At 40.3% G+C, this 18326-nt stretch overlaps 1 protein-coding gene across 2 annotated transcripts; it reads right to left on the reverse strand.

The window, feature by feature from the left end:
- Positions 1 to 373: 373 nt before the first annotated feature.
- On the reverse strand, positions 374 to 16581 carry LOC309716281 (uncharacterized protein). Of its 2 annotated transcripts, none has more exons than XM_082550005.1 (30): positions 16244 to 16581; positions 15322 to 15401; positions 14675 to 14749; positions 12359 to 12429; positions 11157 to 12271; positions 10331 to 10370; positions 10211 to 10248; positions 10000 to 10130; positions 9835 to 9913; positions 9641 to 9699; positions 8950 to 9000; positions 8777 to 8844; positions 8615 to 8658; positions 8474 to 8513; positions 7954 to 7988; positions 7705 to 7832; positions 7464 to 7578; positions 6933 to 7354; positions 6641 to 6845; positions 4913 to 5069; positions 4063 to 4227; positions 3798 to 3920; positions 3433 to 3478; positions 3243 to 3346; positions 3021 to 3145; positions 2509 to 2880; positions 2122 to 2405; positions 1766 to 1867; positions 1255 to 1401; positions 374 to 1155 (listed from the first exon to the last, which is right to left on the reverse strand). In XM_082550005.1, the coding sequence occupies exons 1-30, from the start codon at positions 16333 to 16335 to the stop codon at positions 1052 to 1054; spliced, it is 4617 nt and encodes a 1538-aa protein (XP_082406131.1). In that variant the 5' UTR covers positions 16336 to 16581; the 3' UTR covers positions 374 to 1051. The 2 variants fall into 2 exon arrangements, with proteins under 2 accessions (XP_082406131.1, XP_082406132.1); XM_082550006.1 differs by having other exon boundaries at positions 6641 to 6842; positions 16244 to 16580.
- Positions 16582 to 18326: the final 1745 nt, after the last annotated feature.

Consider the following 18326-nt stretch of genomic DNA (forward strand, 5'->3'; position numbering starts at 1 on the left):
ACCAAACACGGCGTATTAGCACCAAAGGACATATCTTGTGGGTTTTTTTGTTGTTTTTTTTTTCCCCCAGATGCAACTTTGCAAACCTAAGCTGTGTTGCTGTATTCTTTTTCTAGAGATCACACTTCCTCTCAGGAACTCTTCCAAACAAGTCAGAAAAAAGTCTGAACCAGTATGACTGTACTGTCATTACCTGAACATACCAACGCCTGTAGAGTCGAGTGTTTTTGCCCCACCAGCAAAGAGACCTAGCTTCTGCTTTAATGGAGGTGCTCAAACTTTCTGATGACCAGTTAATCAAGTGCATTTGGCTGATATTTGCCCTATTAGTTTCTTTGGAAGCAGTAAGGTTGGACTTTTTACAGCACTGCAATAGAGACCAGTGAAAACTTTAATTTCACTTGAATGTAAAAGACAGTATGTGTGCCACCAAATGTCCGATCAGTGGAGGAATCGAAAGTCTTGTATCAAGGGTAAACGCTCCAATGGCTTTTCCAGACATCCTGCTTAAGTGCATGCTGTTTACATTGTCACGGCTCTCTTGGACACTAACTGGAAATGCAGCATGATTAATACAGCTATGCTTCCCCTGCTGTGACACATCAAAACATCTTACTTTACTTTAGGTGCTTTTAAATTTGTTTGTTAGACCATTAGAGCAATTATGTAAGCATGCATACATTTCAACACTGTTTTAAAAGTGAAATCTTTGTTATTAACTTAATTTTTTTTATTAGAAATGTAGGTCTGTGTGAAAGATTTAGTGGGTTACATTAGTGAAATTAATTTACTTTGAATATTAATAATATATAATACTTTAGTGTTCAGAATATCTGTAAGAATACAATAGGGGAAATAAGATGTTAAAACAGTAAGTTTCGTTTATAAAGTCATTTAGCTAATACATATGGCCTGCAGATAGCTTGTACATAAATTACTCTGTTCAGTTACATTATATTGTACAAATATATATATATATATATATATATATATATATATATATATATATATATAAAAGAGCGCTGAGAGAGGCAGCTTTGTCCCTCCACTATCAAGAAGTTTGTGAGTGTCTGTGCCGCATGTTGATCTCGTTGAGGACCACATCCATATTTGAGTCTTCATCTGCTGTGATTACTCTGTCTGCATATGGGCTACCTGTAAAACAGTGCTACTGTCATTATTTCAAAAAGGGAAATTGATATATTCTAAGAGTTGCAGCAATGACAGAAGAAACGCAAAAATGTCAGTTCGTACCGATCCCATCACTCTGTTCTGAAATGTCACTGTTGAGGAAAGAGGAGCTGGAAGAGTTATTGCCACGTGAGGTACTGGAATGAAGAGATGTGTTGTTGGTCAGCGATGACTTCTTTGCCGTCTTCTGTGTTGCAGTGCGACTCCATTCTGTTAAAAAAAAGACCCACATGATGAAGGTAAACGTGATTGTGAATTGCAATTATCGCACAGTCCATCCATTCTCTTCCGCTGGAGCCTATCCCAGCTGTCTTAGGGCAGGAGGCAGGGTACGGACAGGTCACCAGTCTGTTGCATGACTAACACATAGAGACAGGCAACCATTTGAACTCACATTCACCTATGGACAAGTTAGAATTACCAATTCAGCTAACCCCACTAACTGCATGTCTACGTGTACTCGGATAGAACCCACGCAATCCCACAGTCGATAAACTTATTTCTTAAATGAAACCAAATAAAGGAGTAACCTTCACCAGTTTGAGGCACACAGTATAAAACGAACACCGCTAACCTGAGTTCTCAGATAGTCTCATTTTGCCGCAGCACAGATAGGTCCTCCACTGCCTCCTCACGGTTTCCTTCACTGCACAGTGGAACACGAATATAAAGAAACCTACAAAACAAGCGTGTTTGTTAATGCCACGTTTCACAGTGCAGTAGTTACTTAGAGGAGCATTTAAAAACCAATTAGAGAAAAAGATGCGATTGTATTTTTGTTGTTAAAATAAGAGAAGAGGATGACGTCAATAAAAACTGGTTAAAATTGAGGACAAAAGAAAGGAAAACAGCAGAATTACTATGTAAACGGACCAGATTTGAGTGAAATCACCATTATTTCACAAACCAGCTCAGAAAATGTCAGCTCACCTTGCAGGGAGTTACAGATGGCAAAGAGGTACATGAACGCCAGGTTAACGGGCCCCCAGGCAAAAAAGGCAAAGCCCCACGTGAGGCCTAGCAGGATGGTTATCCCCAACACACTGCGCACATCCTGCAGTGTGCTGCGGTGCTGGAGATTTTGAGGGTTTTGTTTTTTTATCCGGCACAGCTGGACCATAACTACAATAAACATGATGAAGTTAAATATAAAAATGACGCAGAAATAGGCCACCACTGCCACGTAGAAGGCGATGTCATTTTTCAGCCAGCAGCTGTGGGAGAGTCGGAGGAGAATTAAAGGTTGTTCTGAGGTTTTATATCATGGATTTTATGTAGGATAATGTGCAATAATGAGATTACAAATAAAGTACTCACAACTCATCAGTAGTGCCATCACTAAACCTTCCATAGGAAACGAGACCGTAGTTGTTTTTGTCAATTGCAATGACAATAATGACCACGATCATCGGGATACCCCATCCAGCCAGCGAGAACTTCAGCATGTAGTGCGATACATTGACGTTGAAGACTTTCACAAGTGCCACGTACATGTGGACGGCCTCGAGACCCATCCATGTGAAGGCAGCTAACAAGAAGTAGTGAAGGAACCAGGCAGTGGAAATGCAAAGGCCCACGGCGTCTGGGTAGAGCGCCAGCCAGGCGTCCACCAGGAAGACCAGATTCAGCAGGAGCAGCGCAAAGCACAGCTGGATCAGGATTTTGGATGGGATGTCTTTGCGCAACTTGCTGTTTAGGCGAAATTATGAAGACAACATGTAAAAAATACCTCAGCGAGCAAAAAAAAAAGAAAAAAAATTCATAGAGCTTTAGCAATAAGTAATGAATAACAGATCTAGATCATCTATTTTCTGGATTTCTATACGTACCCAAAGGCCAAGTAGGTGAGGATGGTGACAGCCAGGAAGATAGCAGAGATTCCACAGCCAATGTATGTGATAAAGGTAAGGATGGTGCTCTGGACACGACTGGTTATAGGCTGCCTGGAGAGGTCCTTTATGAAGGAGATGCCCCCCAAAAGTGTTATTATTCTAATGAATAATAACCAAACATGACAACATACATGACAAAATGTATTTTGGTGATCTTACCAGCAGGATGGCAAAACTGGTTAAATGGTTGCAGCCACAAATTGTCTCACTGTCTGTGCTATTTTGGACAGAACAGCCATTTGAGCTCCAGCCACCCGATCCATCTGTGGGCAGAAAACAAACACGACTCGTGTTTTTACACGTCTGTTTGTGTTCACTGAAGCTCTTAACTCATGGCTGGACAACTTACCATTTAATGCAAAGTCCCAGAAAACACACGTTGCCACAAAATTTGCCTGTAATTTGAGAAAAAGAGTTTATCATCTTTAATTGCACGTGATAGTTTTCTCTCTATCTCTCTCTCTCTGTTAAGGATGTGTTGCTTTTACAGCATGTTTGTGGCCTATTGCTGCTACATTTAACCACACACACATGTGTAGCTCGGTCGTATAGCTCCGGCATGTGTGCGCTGCTACAAACTGGCTTGGTTTGTCTGGTTATACCTGTAGCCGAAGCCCTTAGGCAATGCTTCCTCCAGAAGTAAATTTCTCTATGAGGACACAACCATTTCCTTTTAATTTGCCTTTAAATGACAGTTGGTGAAACCAGGCTTACCGGAATAGGCTCTTGGTTTTTTAGGGTGATTATAACATTGTCTCGGAGTCCTGTGATTGACAGGTTGGCGACACTTGCTCCTAGGATCCCGCTGTTAAGCCTGCGTACTCCCAGGGATTTGTCCTGTGTAGCCATTTAGAGACAACAAAACAAGTTTGTAAAGAGTGTGTAAGTATCAGATTTAAAACACTACATTAAAAATAATGTAAGTTGGCGTTTTTGTTAGTGGTGAATAAGAAGGGGACTGCTGGTTGAACTGTCAGACCTGGAATACGGTGCTCTTCTGGTAGAAATTGAACTGAACTCTGGAGACCTGCTGCTGTTCCTGAGATGTGAGATTCTGAGTGAGAGAGGCAGGCAGCGTGACGGAGCCCTGAGGGATCGAGGAGTTTGTTGTCACGCTCCTTCTCAGTCTGGGATTCCCACGGACCTGTAACACATATGGGCCTCAAGCTTAACAGACTCGATCATCCGAGAGTTGTTTTTTTTTGTTTGTTTGTTTTTTTTTTACCCTGTTTTCTATTTGGGGCAACTGGCGTCTCTCTACTAGAGATCACTATTTGGAGGAGCAGCTTTGTTCTTCCAAATAGTGGCAAAATGGCTGCTTATTCGTCAAAACATTTAGTATTACACCCACATTCACAAGTGTAATCCAGGGATTTACTGACAAATCATGTCATGTCATTGTGAGGAAAAGAAACCGTCAGAATTTCTGACCTAGATCACCTGGTTGTGTTTTTAAAAGCAAAAACAAGTCACATGATTAAACCAATTTGTTGTATTTTATGAATTGATCCTGTTTTTGACTGAACCACTTTACTCTGAAAAGCTGAAATAAATAAATGTAGTTTTAAATTTAGTTTAATCTGAACTACACATGCAAATACACAAAATACACAAAATCTGAGTTAGTATATTCTTCTTCTTCTTTTAAATATGCCAATTACAACCTAAAACAATTACTCCAACCTCCCTGTTAAAATAATCATAAAAAATTAAATCGACAGTAAAAAGGCACTAAATATCTTCTACAGGCTTCTCTAGACAAAGCTGGAAATGCTGTGTTATATGAGACACAAAGCACTTGTACAAAAGTGAAAGTTATTCTTCCCTACCTCCACATTGGTGGGGCTTGAGATGGAAAAAGTTGTTTTCTGAAAGTTGGCGCCATCTGCTGGTTTCACTGACAGAGCAACAGCCGGGGACAAAATGGTCTGAGCCGTCCCTCCAACAACCAGCTTGAGCCCCACTGTATCAACGATCCCTATTATCCTGGTGAGAATAAATGAATAAATAATAGTACGTGTCATTTCTTTAATTACAACAAGAAGCAATATTAGGGGAGACCGGGGATAGTTGTAACGTGGGTCAGTTGTAACACTTCCAATTTCTCCAATCAGGGCTAAGTTTCAAATGATGTGACTCATCCTGTGCATGCCCAACTCAGTTCTGCTATCACATGTGAAAAATCAGCACATTTTGTCAAACACAGACAATTTAACATGAAAAAAAGTAATTTGTATGCCAAAAAGTAAGTTTTTCTACTTTATTTCAATTTGTAATAGCATTATCTGCTTTGCAGTTAAACTCATCAAACTTAAATTATGTTATTTGTATGTCTATGGGGATATATTCTGTGTAGGTCTTTAGTGCTAATGTTTTAGCCATTGCCTGTAATGTTAGCGAGTTCATGGCTATAGGAGTCTGGGTCAGTTGTAACAGCAACAGTCTGGGTTAGTTGTAACAATAATGCAGATGTTACAACTTACCACACTATTACTTTAACTTATATTAAACAAGTTGGGACAACGACATCAGCAGAGAGAGGTTCACTGGTCGCATTTGTATATGCGGTAATGCCATTGGCAACACAATTCCTCCACTGTTTGTGTTCCCACACATACATTATGCAGACCACTGTGTCAGAGATGGACCAGTAGGAAGTACTGGTAGTGGAAATAAGTCAGGATGGGTGCAAGAAACAGATTTCCTCATCTTTCTGAAGCACTTTGCAAACCACACCAAGGTAAGCCATGATAAAAAGTAATGGAATTGCGATGCTGGTGAACAACTACATTTTTTCAGCTTCATTGTTATGTTCAAAATTGGTGCAAGAGTTGTAGGTTATAATGCCCACTGAGCCAATGAGGCCAAACTCAAGGAAGACCAACAAAAAATTAATGAAATATTCAGTTTCAGAAAATTCCATAATTTGTCTTTTTTGGGGGGTTGGAATATGTTCAAAAGCTAGATTTCTGCATTCTGTCACACACACACAGAGCTACATAAATGGATGTAAGTGCATTCATGTGTTGAATAAACAAAGATTACACGTTAATGTTTTGTTAGTACCCTTATTTCATTGTGTTACATTTCACCCCAGGATATGTTACAACTAACCCAGACTATGGGGTTAATTGTAACATTTCACTCTTCGTGTTTGAGACCATACCATGCAATGGGTAATTGTGCTGCAGAGAAAATAACTGCACTATTTAATAGCAGAGACATGTAAATACTTTGCATTACATTTTGAATCCACTACCTTAAAAGAGCTTCAATTTACAGACAGAAATGTCAAAAATGTTACAACTATCCCCGGTCTCCCCTACTGGTTAAAAAAAGATGAAAATAAGAGTTGGAATTGAGGTGTTTTGTCCTCCTATGGATGGAAGAGGAAAACTGGGGTTTTGTTGGTGTTCTTTAGAGCCCATATCTGGTTATTGTTGTGAGTAAAATAAAAATAAAAACAGTATGGGTCAAATGCATTGTCCACCCCATGAAATATTAATGTAAAAAGACCACAATAAATAAATAAATAAATAAATAAATAAATCTGTAACCTGTTGGAGGACTGTGACAGCACAGATGGAGAAGCACCCAGGAGATTGCTGACAATGTTGACTGATGTGTTCCCCAGCCCTATGCTGACATTTGGGCCTGATAACAGAGCCTCCAGCTTAGACACCAGCTGATTCACCTGGCTGGAGTTCAGTTTGGACACGTCTTTCGTCTCGTCAAGCAGTGCGTTGGCTTGGGCCTCAGCTGCTGTCAACACAATTTGACGAGACAGTGACGCTATGATAAGGAAAGCATTGCCACAGAGTTGTGCACGCAACTGAAGTGATCACAAACCTGACGAATTTGTTGTTGTACTTCCAGTTGTCGTCACAGAAGTGTTCGGATTTGTGGTGGCTGTAGTAACGGTGAGTGTAGGAGACTTGGTTGTAGTTGTGTTACCCGTACTTGAGTTATTAGCGGTAGTGATAGCTGTAGTTGTAGTAGTGTTGACTGTTGCTGGCACTGAGACATTAGCAGCACTGGTGGTGGTGGTTAGATTCACTCCTTGTGTTGTATTCAGCGGCATTGAAGTTGCATTTACAGCAATTGTAGTGCTATTAGCAGAGCTGGTGGTAGTGGCAGTGCTGTTGTTGGTGGTGCTGGTGGCAGTGCTGTTTGGTTGCACGGTTGTCACATTTGGGCTGGTTGTGGTGGTAGACACGTTTTGAAGATCACAACTGTCCTGCAGCTGCATAACCACATTGTTTTGTTTTTGACTATTAAAAAGAAATAAAGAAGTAACATTTTACTTTGGATCCTTTTGATCTGTTGCAGCACATTTTGTATAAATGTGGTTAGTGTGCAGGATATTAAGGTCATACAAACCAAGTGAGGCTGCTAGACTTTGCTGCAGCACAGAAATCTGCAGGCTTTATGTCCGTGCTGACCCATGTGAACTCAGACTGCAGGCTGACATTGGCTTGTAAATTTCCACAAATTGCTGTGGAAACACAAAAGCACCAATGAGAAGCTTTGCACAAGCTTTGCACAAGTCGTCACTTATTTTTTGACTGCTTGAGCTGATATTTCAGTCCTCATCTTGTTTTATTTTGGTTAGTATACACACCCGCTCGGATCACATGCCCGCTGAAACTGATTTGTTCCTTAGACTGAAGCAGATACACCACAGCATTTGCTACATCACAGACGGGGACCTCACGGGCAAAGGCCAGAATCACGCTACAGCTTTGAAGGCTATAACGGAAAAAACAAAAAGACAACAACAACAATTTTAGCCTAGTGTTCAAATGCAACAGATGCATCAGTGAGATTTAATGTGAGTTTTAGACAAATGTTCTAACATAGCTGGACTCACTTTGTTGACGTGCTTGCACATGCCACGTTTGCGTCCTGTGTAGAAATGTCAGTTTTAGAAAAATAACTTTAAATGAACGTAATAAAGGAAACTACTAAAACATTTTTAACGTGTTAATATAATAATAACACATGAAATGCAAATTCCTTTGGACATAAACTATATTTTTCCTGTGAGATTCCATTACATGGTGAGTTTCTTGTCATGTGAAACTGGAGTATTTTTGGGGTAAAAGTCAGTAATGTTCAAAAAGACATTACTGACAAAATGACATCTCTACAGCTGATATCTTCAAAAATGAACAACTCAAAAGATGTTAATCTAGATGAATAGATTGAATCTCCTTTAAGTCAAATAAAGAAATTCAATTCAGTTTAATTGATTTTTTTAAGGTTATCTTTTTCCCTAATGCAACCTAAATGCCTTACTTACATTTTGAAAACTTGCTTTGGCCCTAAATCATCATAACAGAGATAGAAAAACATGAAGGCAATAATATCATAATTTGGTGGTTGAATACCTTGTACTCAGATGCATTAATGGACACTGGACATAGACCTCTGCAAGGGAATATTACAAGATTGTTATTATTTTTTGTATTTTACATGTGATAAAAAGGTATTTATTTATTTAAAAACTGGTGACAAAAAACAAAACTTACGCTACACTTGGAGAGCAAGGTGGAAGCTGTCGCAGCTGAGAAATCTGTTACAGTTGAAGATATTAATGATTCATTGATGCTCCAAGAATTTATTCATATGATTTTTACATTAATGATTTGTTTATTTATATGTATTTGTGTTCTGTGTGAATGGAAGATTACCAGGTTGGTGACATTTAAATAGTTTATATTGGGATCTTGTATGGAAATATTAAAAGTGTAGTATGCATCTAAAAAACAAAGAAACAAAAAAAAGGAAAGATAATCAAGTCACCAAGCTTTCAGACTGTGTGATTTACATCATAATGCAAATGGTTTTGATAGGTGACACTAACCTGATCCACTGCAGTAGTCAGAGCAGTTGCAGTTGCTTGTGGTGATGTTGCCTGAAACAAAGTCAAAGCATGATGGTTTACAGTGTGGATCGAATCAAGGCACCTTCAAGACTCTACTTTTACACTTTAAGGGAAAAATACATTTAGAAAAAATATTTAGAAGAATCTTGTGCATTTTGCTTTTTTACAATCTTATTTGTTCAGTTTTTAATTGTCTGTGTTGCAAGTATGAAGCAACCCCGAGCTGCTGGCTAACCTGGCATGCAATCAAAAGCTTAATGAGTTTCCTTATGTTTCCAGTTATTATGATAAGCTAAATTAACCAGATGCTTTGTACAGAACAGGGTTTTTAACCATTTTCTATTTTTAGGCATCTGCTAAAACACTCACAGAACAATTAATCCTATATAATCCGCAAATGCTCTGTAGCGTGTCCACACGATTTGGTATCCAGGTATAATGTTAACTGTAACTGAGACTAATTAATATTATTCTTTTGAAATGTGTGTTTCCTGACATGCCCTGAAGTATTTCCTGGTGTCTTTTAACACAAGTGTGTTGCTTCATCAGGTTTCAGTAGCAGTAACAGTCTAATTCATGTATTGATGCAATGATGTTGTTTGTTTGTTTTCATGGTTGGTCCATTTAAACTGAGCTTAACTATGCTTACATTGAATAGTTTGGAGCTCACCTGCACTGCAGTTAGTTGAATTACTTGGTGGAACCACATATGCAGCTGCAGACTCATTACTGTAAAAAACAAACAAACAAACATGGAATTTCACAAAACTAAAGTATGAATTTAAAAAGTATAATTTATCTTTGATTAATCAGTTAACATTTAGCACTTGGGAAAGCACAGACTGCCCGTACTGAGGATCTTACCATGCTGCGTTGTCTTGACCAGTGTAAATGCAGCTGTTTTCTACTGTGCTGCTGTTATTGCACACATTTTGAAGCTGACCTGTTAAGCGACACAGAGGATTTATTACATTGTTACTTTTATAACATCCTGCAAACGTATCAGGTAGGTAACTATGCATCACTCACCCACTCTATCTGCCTTTTTCCCCAGCACGTAAAAATCAGATGAAGTGTTAGTGGCTGCGCAGAGAGTGCGGAGGATACAACATGAAGACACCGCCTGACTCAGCTTCAGCGTCACAGAGCACGTGGTGTTTCTGCAGCATAAGATCAGTGTTAATGTAGGGATCATGAGATAAGCTTATTTCAATGACTTGAATGTCTTTACTTCACTTACCTTATTTCAGTTTTTGTCACGCATGACACTTCCATTCCCTGGTAAAACACAAATCAGGCTAAATTCAAGTGATCTTTTTCATTTACAGAAACCTACAGACACAATTATGTGCTCACTCACTTGAAATAGGCCCGTTGTATTTATGACATTAGTGTTCGAACTGAAAAGTAAATGGAGATAAGGTTAATGGGTGTCAGGACTAACTGATATGATTCGTCATCTCAGTGGAATTAGGACTGATTGTGCAACTGCTCATATGATCTCCAGCTTTATGAAAAAGTCAAACAAGCGTTGCTTATTTTGCTTAATGCTTATTCAAGGGGATACAAGAGGGGGGAAATATTGGAAATTCAGTGTGCAGGCATCTCATTAGCTGCAACTTTTGGCTGCTGTCAGCAAAGGAAATAATCAAAGTTAAAACTAAACTAAAACTAAAGTAAAAGCAGATGTGAAAAAAAACTTTTTGTTAACAATAATAAACTATAACATGACTAGAATAAAAGTAAAAAATGTGAAAAAATGAAAAACTAGCTGAAAAGATTTTGTTAACTTGGAAATCGAACTAAAATAAAAAAAAATTCTTAGTTTGAGCTTTTTTTTAGTTTGGTAAAAATGTTAAACTAAGAATGAAATTAATAAAAACTAAACTAAAACAAAATATTTTTACAAAAACTAAACTGAAATGAAAAAACAAAGAAACTAAGTGAAACTAAACTGATTTAAAACAAAAAGTCGAAAATGAAATAACAAAAAAAACACATTTTAAAAATACAAAACTACAATAACTCTGAATGTAATCTCACCTTAAATGATAAACGTAACAAATCTTCACAGTGTGGGTTCGACAACACAGTTGCCACAATATATTACAGAAAGTGCTCCATGAAAATTCATAATCTCATTTTCCATCTGTTCATTTATTTGATAGAAATAGTTGCACTCATACCTGCTTTGTGTCCCATTGCCACTAACGTCCCGAGCTACACGTATCAAGCTTCTTTTCCGTTTTCTTTTTGTTGCTAATGTTGTTGCAGTGGTTGTGAAGTTGCCTCCTGTTGGTGTTGCTGTTGTAGTCGTCCCGTTGCCTTGTAATGTTGTTGCAGTGGTTGTGAAGTTGCCTCCTGTTGGTGTTGCTGTTGTAGTCGTCCCGTTGCCTTGTAATGTTGTTGCAGTGGTTGTGAAGTTGCCTCCTGTTGGTGTTGCTGTTGTAGTTGTCCCGTTGCCTTGTAATGTTGTTGCAGTGGTTGTGAAGTTGCCTCCTGTTGGTGTTGCTGTTGTAGTCGTCCCGTTGCCTTGTAATGTTGTTGCAGTGGTTGTGAAGTTGCCTCCTGTTGGTGTTGCTGTTGTAGTTGTCCCGTTGCCTTGTAATGTTGTTGCAGTGGTTGTGAAGTTGCCTCCTGTTGGTGTTGCTGTTGTAGTCGTCCCGTTGCCTTGTAATGTTGTTGCAGTGGTTGTGAAGTTGCCTCCTGTTGGTATTGCTGTTGTAGTTGTCCCGTTGCCTTGTAATGTTGTTGCAGTGGTTGTGAAGTTGCCTCCTGTTGGTATTGCTGTTGTAGTTGTCCCGTTGCCTTGTAATGTTGTTGCAGTGGTTGTGAAGTTGCCTCCTGTTGGTGTTGCTGTTGTAGTTGTCCCGTTGCCTTGTAATGTTGTTGCAGTGGTTGTGAAGTTGCCTCCTGTTGGTGTTGCTGTTGTAGTTGTCCCGTTGCCTTGTAATGTTGTTGCAGTGGTTGTGAAGTTGCCTCCTGTTGGTGTTGCTGTTGTAGTCGTCCCGTTGCCTTGTAATGTTGTTGCAGTGGTTGTGAAGTTGTTGCCTCCCGTAGGTGTTGCTGCTGTAGTGCTGTTGCCTTCTAAGGCCGTGGATGTTGCACCTGTACTATTGCTCTGTAATGTGGTTACTGCAGTTGTTGTGCTGTTGTAAGTGTTCAGTGTTGATGAGGCCACTTGTGTTGTCTCACTGACAGTACTTGCAGGTGTAGTTTGTGGGGAGGTCGGTGTGGCAGTAGTTTCTGGAGGGTTTGGAGGCACGCAGTTCTCCAGCTTGGTGCTGAAAACCTGCTTGAGCTGAGGAAAAGAGCATATGGTTTGCTGACAGGATTTAAGCATTACATCTGGTGTTTTAATAAGCCTGCTGTCGTACATGTTACATACCCAGGCAATGATTTCAGATTCGTTCTTGATCTGTCCAGTGACATCCACCGTAATGTCAACAAAGTAGTATACTGCATTACAAAGCAAAGAGAATCATTGGCAAAAGTTGCTAAACTCTATAACGGAGGACAACATACCAGCTGCTTGTAACAAAGAGGCAATCTAAGGGCTGAGAAAGGGAGCCAAAAATAGAAATACCAAAAATGAAGTGACTCACAGTCACCTGATGTGTTGCAACTGAAGCTGGCTGCTCATTTTAAATGTCAAACTATATTTAATTTCCATGGCAAATATTGTGCTCTGTGGTAATTTTAACAGGGGTGGAGTTTTAGATAGTTAGCTTGTTTGTGTTGTTCTTGCCATTTGGAGCACTTTTGTTCTGTTACATTCCAAATTATATGGCTTTCATGGTGGTTAATGTTAACAGGCCATTCAAAAATGTGCCCCAGTTTTGAGAATTTTTTGTATTTTTATTTAGCCTAATTTACTTAAATACTATTACCTGTACAAGTCAACTACAGTGGGGGAAATAATTATTTGATCCCCTGCTGGAAGTGGAAGTGCTCACTTGCAAAAAAATGAACAGCCTCTAATTTTCAAATAAATAAATACATTTAAAAATAACATAAAAGTTATGAATTCATTTGTATGTCATTTAGAGAAATAAACATTATTTCTACCCAACCAGAAATCCGGCTCCTGCAGACTGACTGCGTTCCCATGTGACACACAGATTTCAATACATCGATCAATCAAGAGCAGATTCACCTGCTCTCAATTCATTATGTGTATAAAGCACACAGAATCAGTTTCTTTCATTTAAACCTCTCCGCCATCATGAGCACAACCAAAGAACGGTCAAAGGATGTCAGGGACAAGATTGTAGACCTACATGATCATCCTGGGGGAGGAGAAGCCTTGGGAGAAAGTGCTGTGGTCAGATGACGCCAAAAGGGAAGAGAAATGCTGAGTATGACCCAAAGAAAATCTCCCCACAGTCAAGCACGGAGGTGGAAACATCATGCTTTGGGCTAGGTACAGGGGACTTCGCTGCATTGAGCGGCTATTGACAGGGTCATGTACCATAAAACCTAGGATGAGAACCTTCTTCCCTGAGCCAGAATACTAAAGACGGGTCATGGATGGAACTTCCAACATGACAGTGGCTTAAAATATGCTGCAGAGGAACAAAGGTGTGGCTAAAGAAGCATATTAAGGTCATGGAGTGGCATAGATGGGCTCCACACCCTCGGGCTGCGCCATCTCCTACACACCTGCATCCCATTCGAGACAATCGCCGGGGGACTACTTCACCCGGCGCAGATGGCTGCTCCTCGCCAGTCCGTTAGTCACCCCTCGGTGGTAACTAGGCTCTTCGTAAGTTCTGTATTTACTGGAGAACTTCGGAATTCATCTTCATCTTGTGTCTATGTACTTAGGGAACGACGTTCGGCGCTGGAATCCTGCCACCTGCCTGTCCCCATGCCTGTTCACCTCCCATCCTCGTTCCTGCCTCCTCAGACTCCCTCCATGGACTCTTCCCCCTCTGAGTTTCATGGTCCGGCTCTAATCATAAGCCCTGACGTTTAACTTTTTCTGGCTGTTACGTGCCATTCCTCAGTACTCTAGTAATTGTGTTTCTCCTCTCTGTTGCAGTTTTCCCTCAGTCCAGATTACGGGCGCTCCAGGGTTTTCTGTTCCCAGTTTTTCCCTGGCTTGAGTTTGTAGTTTTGGTTCCCTTGTTTTCATCAAGTTGCTTTGTTTATTAATAAACCTGTACATAGTTCTGAGTGGCTGCACATTAATCTGCTTCCAGGGTCCTTATCGTAAGTGTACACTGAGGTTCTTGACAGTGTGAGTTTTCCCCTGACCTTTGTCGTCGCGTCTGCTTTACCCCCGTGGCTCTTCTGTGTTCTGTTTCCCCAGTTCAGGCATACCTCTGTTTAGTTGCTTTCCCCCCGTTTGGTGTATCTGCCTTAATAAATGGCACACTTTTAGTTAATTCCCATTTTCGTCTCACTGTGGTCTGCATATGGGTCCTCACATAAAAGAATCCACCCAATCTGCCTCCGCATATCGTGCGGAGTCGCCCCAAATCCTTCCTGAGGTGTGTGCAAACCTTGTGACCAGCTATCAGTAAACTTGTTATCTCTGTGCTTGTTTCTCAACCAAATACTAAGTCAACCAAGTATTAAAGTTTTGCTTGAAGATCAAACACTTATATCACTGAGTGACATACAAATCAGTAACACAGATTAAACAAACGTTTTTCCTACAAAGCCAAGGGGTGAGCAGATTTTATCAGGGTTCATTTACCTGATATTTGTGGAGCTGTAGTAGAAACAGTAAAAGGGGAAGGAGTTGTAGTGGTCTGGTTGCAGGAGGCTTGCCCTGATTGGAAAAGAAAAAAGTTCTCAGTTACCACTGTTGGCAACTTCATGGAGAGTTTTGGGACCAAAAGCCAATCGTGTGTATTGAACACTAGACACCACGTTGATGGACATTAACATGATCCAGTTTCAGTGTACAAAGTTCCTAATGTGGTTTTTAAATCCTACACGCTGGAAAATGGGAATTCTGAATTTTTTCAGCACATAAACTCTGTTTTTAAAAAAACAGAACACTTTAAAAATTAATGCACTTTGTGGTAGTTGCACAAAGTCATTGAAATGCATTTCCATTCCCTCACTTCCTGTTCTCTGTGTGGTCTTTTTTAGTCTTCTCCATTTGTGCCTTTCTCAGAATAGCAGTACGACTAATAAACAAAACTAGACTAACTGGTTACAGTATATTATGAAAGAGTTCAAGGTATTTGTGTGCGTACTGTATGTGTGTGCGTGTGCATGCCATGCATTGCAGGTTATAATTAGAGGTTCAAAGCTGTTGGTCCACTAAACAGCCGCCTCCGCTCAATTGTCTTCGTGTTTTTTCATCTCTTTTGTGTCACAGCTGATGTCAGATACCTGCTAAGAGGACAACGATGACCACCAGGTGTGTCTGCAGCAAGTGGAAACATCTGATAAGCGAGCCTGGCTTCTTCACCCTGTTAAGTTGAAGAAGTTTAAGTTTAGTAAATAAACACAGGGGGCTAAAGCTTTATTATATTTATTCTGACATATGACAGAAGAAAGAGTCAGACTGAGTCATACTAATCTAGAAAAGCCCTACCATCACACCCATGCTAACAAATGCTGAAAGGCTGTAATTAAAATGTGTCTTAAAGGTTTTATCTCCAGTTCTGGTTGTTAACAGATGAGTAATGCCAAATGAAACACTTGAACGATTTCAGGATAGTGAGCGCGGTCTAATAGAACAAATTCATTACCTTCAAAGTGCACATGATGTATGGAGTACATACACCATGAATCAATAGTTATTTTTTCATGTTCATTTGAATCTCTTATTATTAGGCAGCAAATAATTTGCATGTACAATTCTCCAAACTTTGCCTCCTATTTTTTTAAATAACAAGCAGAATAACAGTGAGTAAGTGGACTGACTGTATAACTAAATGTCTTCTTTCACATCCATGGAAAGCGTCATTGTTATTGGCACATAGGGTGCATCCTCTCCTATATTCTTATATAACCAGTAACATCAGTCCTTAAAAAATGCGTGACTACTTTGCAAATACAAAATAACAACAAATAAAAAATGTAAATAATTCGATTCTGTGACTTAAAAAATGACTTTAATGTTATTTGATGCCGCATAAGGAAGTGATTTATAGATATGAGCGCATCTGTATGAACCATCTGGATTAATAATCCTGACTGAAAACCGATCCAGCTGCTGTTTCTGAGTTAAGATGTGTTTCCCTCCACATTAAGGAAAAGGAGAGACACCGCCACCAACACCACCTCCACTGCCACCATCTCGCTTTACCTGACTAAAGGAGCAGATATTTGCTGGCAAGGAAGTCTGCCTGAAGAAATCCTTGGATCCTTCATGACTCTGTCTTCATTTTTGTGGAACATAGCTTCCGATGGGCGAAGTAAAACGTTCAACAACAAACATTAACAGTCATAAATCTAGCCAGTGCTCTCGGCTGTGTGCTTTGTCAATTCTCCACCACTTTCTCATGCACAATCAATAGCTGACACATGTGGCACGCCCATGAGACGTCAAGGTGAGCGGGTGGACGTCACATACATTCTCTTCAGCTCTGGCACCTTTGGTTTAACATTTCAACACCACCCAAAGAGGAAGCTGTCTGATTGTAAAACTAGACCCAAAAATAATAACACAGTCCGATCGTCTGCCTTTAAAGTTCCCTGTAGGTTTTTGGAAGGAAGAGATTTGTGTGTTTCTTTTTCTTTTTTGTTTGTCAGTACAGGTGTGCCTCAGGGTGTGTCATAAACCTGTGTTTTCAGTAATAGACACAACTGAAAGTGTTTCCAGGACAACACTGCAGGGCTCTAACATTGTGGCCCGACTGCTACGAAAAAAAAAAGAAGTCACGCACCATTACTCTGTAAGTGCCTGTTTTTCAGGACTGTGAGCAGTCTGTCAGAGTCTGTCTGTCACACACCACCACATGAGCACGCTCTCTTATTTCCTTCTCTGTTCTGCCTCTTATGCTTGTGTTTACAGTTTTTCTCAGTCCCTTTGGTGCTTTTCTCAGATCAGAATAATAATTCTCAAAACCATTAGTGCAACCTCCATAACATTTAGTCATTTCTGCACATTATGGTACCAATTTCTCCTTCCCCTGAACAAATTGCAAATGCTCTTGGACATGTATCAGTTGCTTTCATACAATTCTCTGCGGTCGACAACATTATCATTTTCTTATGTCATGTCAGTCAAAATGAACTATACCTTTGGATGCTGAAAGACTATTAGTTCCCAATAAAACTAATAGTCTTCATTTCATTGCTTGAGTCATTACATACAAAATTGGTGAAATGCTGTCAAGCAAATTTTATACCTTTTTTAAATGATTTTTTCCTGGAAATGTCCCCGAAATTGAACAATTTCTCTCAGGTGAACTTCAGCTTTCACTGATGAGGAGGTGTGTGAAGTATTAGTTGTAACCACTGACAAGCCTCTTGTTCACAGTCACTCATGGATCAATCCCATGAACCCTCAATTGGCAAGCAAATATGAACCGAGCAGGACATAGTTTGTACCATCCATTCACGTCCGCTTATCCTTTTCAGGGTCGCGGGAGGCGCTGGAGCCTATCCCAGCTGTCATGGGGCGAGAGGCGGGGTACACCCTGGACAGGTCGCCCATCTGTCGCAGGGCCAACACACAGGGACAGACAACCATTTGCACTCACATTCGCTCGCACATTCACACCTATGGGAAATTTGGATTAACCAATTAACCTATCCCCACTAAGTGCATGTCTTTGGACGGTGGGAGGAAGCCGGACTACCCGGAGAGAACCCACGCAAACACGGGGAGAACATGCAAACTCCGTTTGTACCATTTTTTACAATTCTGTGACACAGAAATGGGAGGTCAGCATGGTGGAAGAGGGGTAAGGATGTGTGTGTGTGTGTGTGGGGGGGGGGGGGGGGGGGTTGTCAATCACAACCTCACAATGGATGAGGGCGGTCGGAAGATGCAACCAAATGTTGGAAGAACCACTGTGAACAACCTCGCAGAGGTGGAAGAAGGCCTGTTTTTACCCAGCAGCAAGAGGAAGCCATTTGTGCAAGGGTGATTGCATACAATGCAATAAAGTTGAAAGAATTCAAAGTGCTGTCATAGAGGATAACGGTGTATTTGGCCACATTGGATCTGTGTCTGACACATGATAGAATGCTGGTTGAATATCTCCCTCCCTACTCCCCATTCCTTAATCCGATAGAGGAGTTTTTCTCTGTCTGGAGGTGGAAGGTTTTTGACCGGCATTCACATGCGCAAATGGCACTGCTAGCAGCCGTGGATGCAGCATGTGACGACATCACAGCAGAGTCATGCAGAGGGTGGATTCGTCACTCCAGGAGATACTTTC

This window comes from Aulonocara stuartgranti (assembly GCF_965226115.1).
Source record: "Aulonocara stuartgranti genome assembly, chromosome: 10".
Lineage (NCBI taxonomy): Eukaryota > Metazoa > Chordata > Actinopteri > Cichliformes > Cichlidae > Aulonocara > Aulonocara stuartgranti.

What these genes read in the sequence shown, in the direction of transcription:
- LOC309716281 (XM_082550005.1), bottom strand. Translation starts at nt 16,335, where the DNA reads ATGTTCCACAAAAATGAAGACAGAGTCATGAAGGATCCAAGGATTTCT. An exon ending in GTGACAAAAACTGAAATAAG is followed by an intron (nt 10,131 to 10,210) that starts GTAAGTGAAGTA and finishes CTTATGCTGCAG; the next exon opens with AAACACCACGTGCTCTGTGA. An exon ending in TTAATGCATCTGAGTACAAG is followed by an intron (nt 7,989 to 8,473) that starts GTATTCAACCAC and finishes ATTTCTACACAG; the next exon opens with GACGCAAACGTGGCATGTGC.